The sequence below is a fragment of the Corvus brachyrhynchos genome, unplaced genomic scaffold (assembly GCF_000691975.1).
Source record: "Corvus brachyrhynchos isolate BGI_N302 unplaced genomic scaffold, ASM69197v1 scaffold46, whole genome shotgun sequence".
Lineage (NCBI taxonomy): Eukaryota > Metazoa > Chordata > Aves > Passeriformes > Corvidae > Corvus > Corvus brachyrhynchos.
Window position 1 is genome coordinate 5,822,609 of NW_008238838.1, and position 7,968 is coordinate 5,830,576.

At 59.0% G+C, this 7,968-nt stretch overlaps 1 protein-coding gene and 1 long non-coding RNA gene across 2 annotated transcripts; one reads left to right on the forward strand and one right to left on the reverse strand.

Annotated features, from left to right (window-relative positions):
- Nucleotides 1-1,063: 1,063 nt before the first annotated feature.
- On the reverse strand, nucleotides 1,064-5,204 carry IL10RA (interleukin 10 receptor subunit alpha). Its single transcript, XM_008637036.2, has 7 exons — nucleotides 5,121-5,204; nucleotides 4,243-4,363; nucleotides 3,976-4,154; nucleotides 3,566-3,732; nucleotides 3,098-3,248; nucleotides 2,814-2,938; nucleotides 1,064-2,685 (listed from the first exon to the last, which is right to left on the reverse strand). The coding sequence occupies exons 1-7, from the start codon at nucleotides 5,182-5,184 to the stop codon at nucleotides 1,759-1,761; spliced, it is 1,734 nt and encodes a 577-aa protein (XP_008635258.1). The 5' UTR covers nucleotides 5,185-5,204; the 3' UTR covers nucleotides 1,064-1,758.
- Nucleotides 2,650-5,198, forward strand: LOC108447682. The gene is made up of 3 exons (XR_001863341.1): nucleotides 2,650-2,729; nucleotides 2,851-2,960; nucleotides 4,795-5,198. It is a non-coding gene; the product is annotated as an uncharacterized LOC108447682 (long non-coding RNA).
- Nucleotides 5,205-7,968: the final 2,764 nt, after the last annotated feature.

The window sequence follows — 7,968 nt, forward strand, 5'->3', positions numbered from 1 at the left end:
GCTCATGGAGAGGGGGAAGTGCCACCCCCTGGGGCCTGGGAGCCCTCCGTGGTGAGCAGGATCTGGCGGAGCTCTGCACAACGCAGGATCCGGCCACAAGGCCTGACGTCAGCGGCGTTTAAAAGAAAAACAACAACAAAAAAAAAGCAACGAGTTCGATGACTCCATTTTCCAGAGGAAGTTGAAAAAAATTAAAAAGAAAGCGAAAAGCTCCAACCCCCAAAATATGCAGAGACAGAAGAAATGGGGCCAGTGGAGGGGCAGGAGGAGGCTCCCAGTGCCCTCCACATTCCTGTGGGATGCAGGGATGGATCTCACGTGCGAGCAGTGCCTCGTGAGATGTAAGAGAAGGAAACACAGCAAGGATCAGCCCCCTCCTGCTGCCTGTGCTGGAAAACCTGAAAATAAAACCAAAAACCCTTCACCTGAAAAACACCTCCCCGAAGAGGGTTTCAACCAGCAGTTTTACTGGGACTATCCCGCCGTGAAGGTTCTTGGAAACGGAGTCACTTTTGGAAAACCTTCCCTGTGAGCTGGAAGGTGACCCAGAGTGAGCTGTTCCGTCTCATCCTGTTTCCATTCTGACGACACCTGCTCAGAGCATCACAGAATCAATTCGTTTGAAAAAGACCTCTGAGATCATCGGGCCCAGCCTATGACTGAACACCACGTTGCTGAGCAGAGCAGAGCCCTGATTGTTGCCTTCCCCGGTTCCCTCCACCCCTGGGTTTGATTTGTTCTGCTCCTGTCCTCCCCTGGTGATGTCCCCACGCGCTGTCCCATGGGATGTGCATCCCTGTGGAATCACTGGGAGCAGCCCAGCTCCTTTTCCCTGCTGCTCCTCTGGTGACTGCTCCCACAAATTCCCCAGGGACAACCACCCGGGAACTCAGGTGCGTGAGAAGCTCTTGGTTCTCCTTTTTCCCAGTTGTGATCTGGAAATGCTCTTCCCCACGTGAGGCAAAGGCACATTGCTCTTTGCTGATGGGGGATGTCCAAATCTGGAAACAGAAAGCTCAGCTTGGCCTTAGGAGAGGATGAACAGACAAGTGGACCAAATAAATAGCATCATATCCTTTCTGTATTTACAAGTGAAATGCAATAAATAATGTCTGTGTCCAACAGTGGCAGAACACAGACCATAGTGTGGGTAGGACTGCCCTGGCTTGTGCTGGGCTTGTAGGTGCATCCCGTATCCTGTTCTGGGGCTCTCCCAGAGGGGCTGGATGCTGAAGGGTCTCTGTAGGGTCAGAAAAGTCCCTCGGTCCATCCACGAGAGGTCAGGCAGGGTGCTGATGTCAGGCTGACGTCTGCTTTTGGTGTCCGTGTTGTGAAAGTCCAGGATGGCATCAGAAGTGTGGACATCAGCAGGAGGAGCCCAGTGCTGGCCCAGGAAAGGGGGAAGTGGAAGCACAGGACTGCCTCAGGCCCTGAGAGTGGCCCTGCGCCCCGTGCTGGGTTGCTGAGGGCAGACAAGGCAGAGGTGCCCTGGTGTGCATCCTTGGTGGCCCGAGGAGGTCGGGATGAGCCCGTCCAGCACAGCCCATCCCTGTTCCCATTAGCTGGACTGGCTGGAGGGACGCACTGGGGGCTGCCCACAGCAGGACCAGGGCTAAAGCAGCCCCACCAAGGGCGAGCTGGTGCTCCTGGGCCACGTCTGGGCCCGGCACCGTGAACATTCAGGGGTTGGCGGTAGCTTATCCAGTGGCAGACGAGGTAGTTGGGTCAGTGTGCAGGGCTGGTGGCCCTCAGGACGGGTCACAGGCGGCTGTCCTTGCTGTCCCCACTGAGCCGGGTCAGGGGCTTGATGGGCAGGGTGATCCAGTCGGAGCTGAGGCTGGAGACGAGCGGCAGCGTCCCCAGGAAGGCAGTGTTGTCAAAGATGCTCAGGTCGAAGGGAGATTTCAGGAGCTCAGGGCTGGCTTTGGAGGTCAATGGAGCACCTGGAGCCACCCAGCTCAGCAGAGTGGGGGCTTGGGGCCCCATCTGGCTGGAGAAGTCCCAGGCAGGGGCTCCCCATGGAGCGAGGTCCTGCGTGAGGGGATGCTCGGGAGACGACTGCTTCAAATACCCTTTGGACACGGCCAGCTCGGAGCACTCAATGTCCAGCACGGTGTCGGTGCTGCCCAGGCCCTGCACGGACCCTGCACAGCCCAGGAGGGGCATTCCCTTGTCCAGGGCCTGCTCTGGCTGCACGGTGCCCTTGGACTGCTGCAGGTACCCCCGGAACTCCACGTCTTCCTGGATGGTGGGCGAGAGCCCGGGCTCCCCTGGGCTGGCATTCCCGCTGCCAGAGGAGCAGCCAGGAGCAGGGCAGGGGCTCTCCAAGCCCACCCCACTGTCCTCAGCAGTGGGCAGCTGCTGCCTGTAGCCCTGGGGCTCGGGGCCTGCGGAGCAGCTCAGGGAGGAGGAGGAGGAGGGGATGTGCAGGCAGATGCCGCTGTCGGTGCTGGTGCCGCTGCTGTCTCTGCTCCCTGTGGGCCCCAGCTGGTCCTTGGGCCATGCTGGGAGCTTCCAGCCCTGCTCCAGGGACAGCTCAGCTGTGCTGGTGCTGCCGTCAGGGCTGCTGTCTGGCTGGGGCTCCTTCTGGCCCAGGAAGAGCTGCTGGATGGGGTCTGCGTCCAGGCTGCCTGAGGATGGGGGCTCATGCTCCACCCAGAGCGAGCTCTGCTTCATGAAGGACTTCTGTGAGGGAGAGAAAGAGAGGAGTGAGCTGTGCTTCACCCCTGGTTGGTGCCCACCTCTGCAAGCACTCCCCAAGCTGCAGCCTTGCTCTGGCTGCAGAGGGTGCCACGGCACTGTCCCTGCCTTACCAGGGCAGACGGCGTCCTCACAGGTTTCCTTATGTAGGTGCGTGCCAGCAGAGCCCCCAGGAGGCCCAGCAGCAACAGGATGATGAAGGAGGAGCTGAGGATGCCCGAGAGAAGCTCTGTGCTCCCTGCAAGAGAGGACATGACCAGGTGAGGGGGGAGAGGGGGATTCCTCAGTGCACACAGCACAGAGAGGCTGCCCTGGCAGGGACCCCCACATCTCCAGGGCCAGGAGGCTGGGGGGGATCTGCATCTCGTGATTCCCCCCTTCCCTGGGTCCCACTTACCGTCCCTGTGGCCGGTGGTGATGCACTGCTCGTCGGTGCGCGTGGCGGGGACGGGCCTGTTGGCCATGCTGGGCTCCACGCTCACGCAGTACTCTGTCACCGAGAACAGGTCACTGATGGTGAACTCTGCACTCTTCTCCAGCACTCTGAACTGCAACAAACAGAGCACAGGCTGGCACCTGAGAGCCCCCAGCTCCTGCTTTCCTCCCTCCTCCTCCTTTTCTGTCCCCTGGGGAAAGTCCCCAGGGTGTGTTGTGCTAATGATGACAGCAGATAGACCCAAAATCCCCACTAGAGCTGGAAAACTCTGCCATAAAACATGCAGAGACACCTCTCTGTGCTGCTGTGGCTGTGAGAAAGCTCAGCATTTACTCCTACAGAAGACCGTGCTTTAGCAATCTGTTTTTCCACTTGAGTAGCACCGTGTGGGACAGATGGGGACAACACGGGAGCAGCAACTCCTCTCACCGTGTGGTTGTCCTGTGTCCTCCTGACGTGCACGTGGTACTGGGTCATTTCCTTCTGGAAGTCACTGTACTCCACGGTGATGTTCCCGGAGCGGAGGAGCAGCTGCAGCCGCACCTGGATGGAGTTGCCCCTCACGGAGAGGCTCTTGCTCGCCAGGCGCAGGCCGGCTGGAAGCAGATCAGTCACAACAGCAGGTCAGGGCTGTTTCCTGTTCACAGCTCTCAGCCTTTGCAGCACCAGGCTGAGCTGTGACTGTCGCACCCATCCCCCTGCGCAGCCCGCCTGCCCTCCAGGGAGGTGTGGAGGGAAATATCCCTGCGTTCATTCATCCCACTGCTCTTCCCAAGCAGTTTGGCGCCCTGACCCCACCAACCCCAGTGCAGCGTGGACAGAGGCAAACCCCAGCCCACCTTCCTGTGGGGAGAAGGCGTTGGTCCTTTGCCAGGGGGACGTGCGGTTCCCAGACACGGCTCTGACCTGCGCATAGTAGCGCCGCTCAGAGTCCAGGGTGTAGTAGGTGAGGTCACAGAAGTGCTCTGAGGTCTTCCCGCACTCTGGGATGGCTGTCCAGTTGACTTTTGAGCCATAGCTGCGGGGAGAAGCACCAGGGGTGAGCAGAGAGCTGGAATCAGATCCTGGCAGCGCAGGACCCCCATGTTTCCCCTCGTGTTACTCACACTTTGTACTCCACGTCGTAGCGGGCGCTGCTGGGGGAGTCGTGCCCCGGCTCCCACCTCAGCAGGTGCCGTGCCACCTCCGCGGCGAAGCGCACGTGCTGGGGGCTGGCCAGCTCCTCACCTGCGGGACACACGGTGAGCTCGGGGAGGCTGCACAGCCCTGTCCCACCAGCCCCACAGGGACAGCCTTGGGACAGCCTCCTGCATCGCCCCGTGATGGGTGACGTGACAGCACTGACCACCCGAAACGTGCAAGCCTTTGCCCAGATTTCTTTCTGACTTTCAGGATTTACTCATCCCCCTCTTCTCCTTCCTCTTTCTTTGGGGACAGCCCAGCTGGGGCTTCTCAGTTCTTTTCTGCCTCAAGAAAGGAGCTGTATTTGCATCCCTCGTCCCCTGCTGTTTGCCACCAGCTCTGTTTGGACTCGGCTTTCCTGTTTTGCTCATCTGCTGCCTGGATGAAACCAGACTTTTTCACACCTCCTGCCTGATCTCGGTATTGTCACCTGGCAGAAAAGCCTCACTTGTACATCTGCCACCTTTCCCTTGCAGGTTTCCCCGGCAGCTGCTGTCTGCTGGCAAACACCCACCCCAGCACTGTGTTCCCAGTGACCATGGCCCCTCGTGGTCACACCAGTGCGGACAAGCCAGGCTGGTGCCCCTCGTTGAGCCTTTGGGCTCCCAAGCAGCAATGAAAGGCAAGCGATGAGCATGCCCTGCTCCGAAGCACTGATCTGAGGGCTGAGCACCCAGCCAAGGTGTCCAGGCTGTGGCTCCAACCCCCTCTCTGTCTGCTCCCCCTTTCCAAGGAGCCCACCCGGAGCCGTGGGGCTCAGCCCCAGCCAGCAGGAAGACGAAAACCAGCACAAGAGACTCACCGCGCGTCGGGCAGGCAAGGAGCAGTGCCAGGCACAGTGCCAGGGCGGTGGCAAAGGGGGCCATGGCTGCTCAGCATCCTCCGTGGCAGCAGGGCCAGCCCATGGCTGGGCTCTGTCCCAGCAGCAGCTGAGTGCTCGTTTTTCCCCCGGGGGCTGGCTCAGTGACGTCTCGGAGGCGTTCGAACAGCGCCAGCAAAGTGACTGAGCAGCCGCTTCCACTTCTCTTTGCTGTCCACCCACTCACCCCAGCCAAAGCCTCAGCCCAGGCTGGGCATTTCCGACAGAGCTTGACAGGAAGAATTCTGGGGGCTTTTCTGAGCAAAGCGGGGTCGTGCTGAGAAAGGCAAGTACAAGTGAATGATGTCTCTGCTGCTTTGGTGTGAAATGAGGTGTTAAAAGCACCGCACAGGTGAGTGTTAGCACCGAGGGTGACCTGGCTCAGGGGTTTTACTGAGTGCAGCACTGTGTCCTGTCCTGCCAGCAGTAAATCCAGCCAGATTCTAACCAGCCCCGGAGTCCCAGGAGGGGGTTCTGGCTTTCCCTTCCTTTGGGCTCAGCCTTCTGCCTCAGCCTGCAATTCCCCTTTCTCCATTTCTGGGGCTGAGTAACAACCTCTGGGCTATCCCGTGTCCTGCAAACACCCTGGCACAGGGGTGCCATCGAGAATCCAGTGTCACACAGGGGCTGCCACTGTTCCTGAGGCTCTGGTAGCCCCCCCGTGTGTCTGTGGCCCCTGGTCCCACGGCGATGTCCTGCCTGCCTGGTGATGCTGGGACCTTGGTCAACTCCCAGCAGGCTGCGAGTGCTCTGCTTTGCCTCAGAGCTTGCTTGAGGGCTTTCCTGGGGCCCTCATGTGGTGGAAAGTGATTTTCCTCAAAAAGAGGAATTTCCCACTGGGGAGTTAGTGGAAAGGATACAGACAAGAGAAACCAAAAGTGCTCTGGACAGACTCAGAGAGCATCATAGGGGGCACAGACATGAAGGCTCCTCTTTGAAGAACCATCTTAAATGCCTGAAGTGGGAGATTTCTCCTGCTTTCCCTGACTTATCCTTTCTGCTGAAAGCCAAGGGCTTCCACAAACTTCCAGCCTGGCCGGAGCACCAGCAGCAGATGCCCTCCCTGCCTTGGGTTTATCCCCCTGCCCTGGGCAGACCAGCTGATGTCCTGCCACTCTGTTCTTGGCCCCTGCGTCACTGGGCAGCCACTGAACAGAGGCGTCGAGATGAAGCACAGCCAGACCCACACAAAGCCACAGACTGTGTTTTGTGTAAGGTGATGACAATTAAAAGCAACGGGACCAAAACCCAGGAAAGGGGAGTTTTGTGGAAACGCCGCTGTGGGGCTGGTCCTGTGGGTGAGGCGGTTCAGAGGCTTGGGAGAAGTGGTTGGCAGTTTAGGGGAAGATGAAAGAGGCTGAGGAGGAACGAGAGTTCTGCAGAATTCTTGCATGGCAAGTGGGACTCGGGCTGGCTCCTGACCTCTGCAGGGAGGGCACTGCCAGGTGCCACGGGAGAGGCAGGCGAGGGGACAGTGTGAGCTGGGGGTGATGTGGCTGACCCTGAAATGCCTCCCTGTGCACACACTGCAAAGAAACGCAGGCCAGGAGCACCTGGGTCTGTGCATTTCCCTTCCTGGTGTCCCTCAGGAAGCTTTTGCAGGGTGACAGCAGGGTCACACAGGTGATGCTGCACCGAGCAGGGCAGGGATGGGGCCGGAGGGCTGGTTCTGCACAGCCCTGCCGCAGGACAGAGCAGAGCAGAGTGATCCTCATCCCAATTCCCTCATGCCTGGAGGTTGGAGCAGCTCTCCTGGGCTGGTGGAGCTGGCTCTGGCTGTGTGTTTTAGCTCCTCTTTGCTGGCTGGGAGGGCTCCCAGCAGCAGTTACCAGCAGGGAAGGTGAGGATTTCCCCTGGGAGCTGCTGTGCACGCTGACATTTACCATCGGGCTGCTGGAGTCAAGCCACACACCCTGTTCTCTGGAACTTGCTCTCCATCGGTGGCTTTGTAGCAAGCAATGAATGATTCCTGGAATTGTTTTCTGAGAATCCCTTTCTGAAGCGGACGCAGCAGCTCAAGGGGGCACGGCTGGCTCAGGGCTGTCTGGGGGTGCAGCTCAGTGCTTGGCCACCCCTGGCACTCAGCAGGCAAAGCCTGCAGAGGCACAAAAAGCAAACAAAACCCCCCCAAAACCACTCATGCCTGTGAAATTTACAGAGGAGTGCACTGTGGAGTGAGGGCTGGCTCAGAACAGCTCTGTGAGCTGGGATCCTGAGAGCAGGAGGGGTCCAAGGGATCCAGCCCAGGCTTCCCAGCCTCAAAAGGAAGGGGCTTTGCAGCAGGGCTCCTCCAAGCTTGGATGTCCCTGCCGGTCTCCTGCCCTTCTGATGAGCAGGTGTGGGTGGGGAGCTGGATGAATAAGGGACTTACACTATGAATAATGCCCAGAGAAACGTGTGGCACTGCAGGTCATGGGCCTGGCTGTCAGAAAGCACAGAATGAAGCTAGGCTTTTCTCCTTTAATCGAGATATTTTCACCTGCTTCTGCCTGGGTTCTTGGTCAAGCAGAGCAGCCCCCAGGCTGTGCCTGCAGAGGAGGCAGGGGCTGCTGCTGGCTCCTGGAAGAAGCATCGCTCCATTAGTGGAGGAGTGAAAAGTCCTCTAGAGAAACTAGGGGGAAATGGCATTTCATTTCCCTTGGAACAGGGAATTCTTGACTTCTGGGTCACACCTGAAAGCTCTTCCTGGGGCTGGGCAAGGCTGTGCATCCCCTCCTGTGCTTGGCAGGGCAGGAGAGCTCTGGGTGAGTGAGTGAGTGGTGGGCACAGAGGGGAGGAAGCGAGGCTTGGG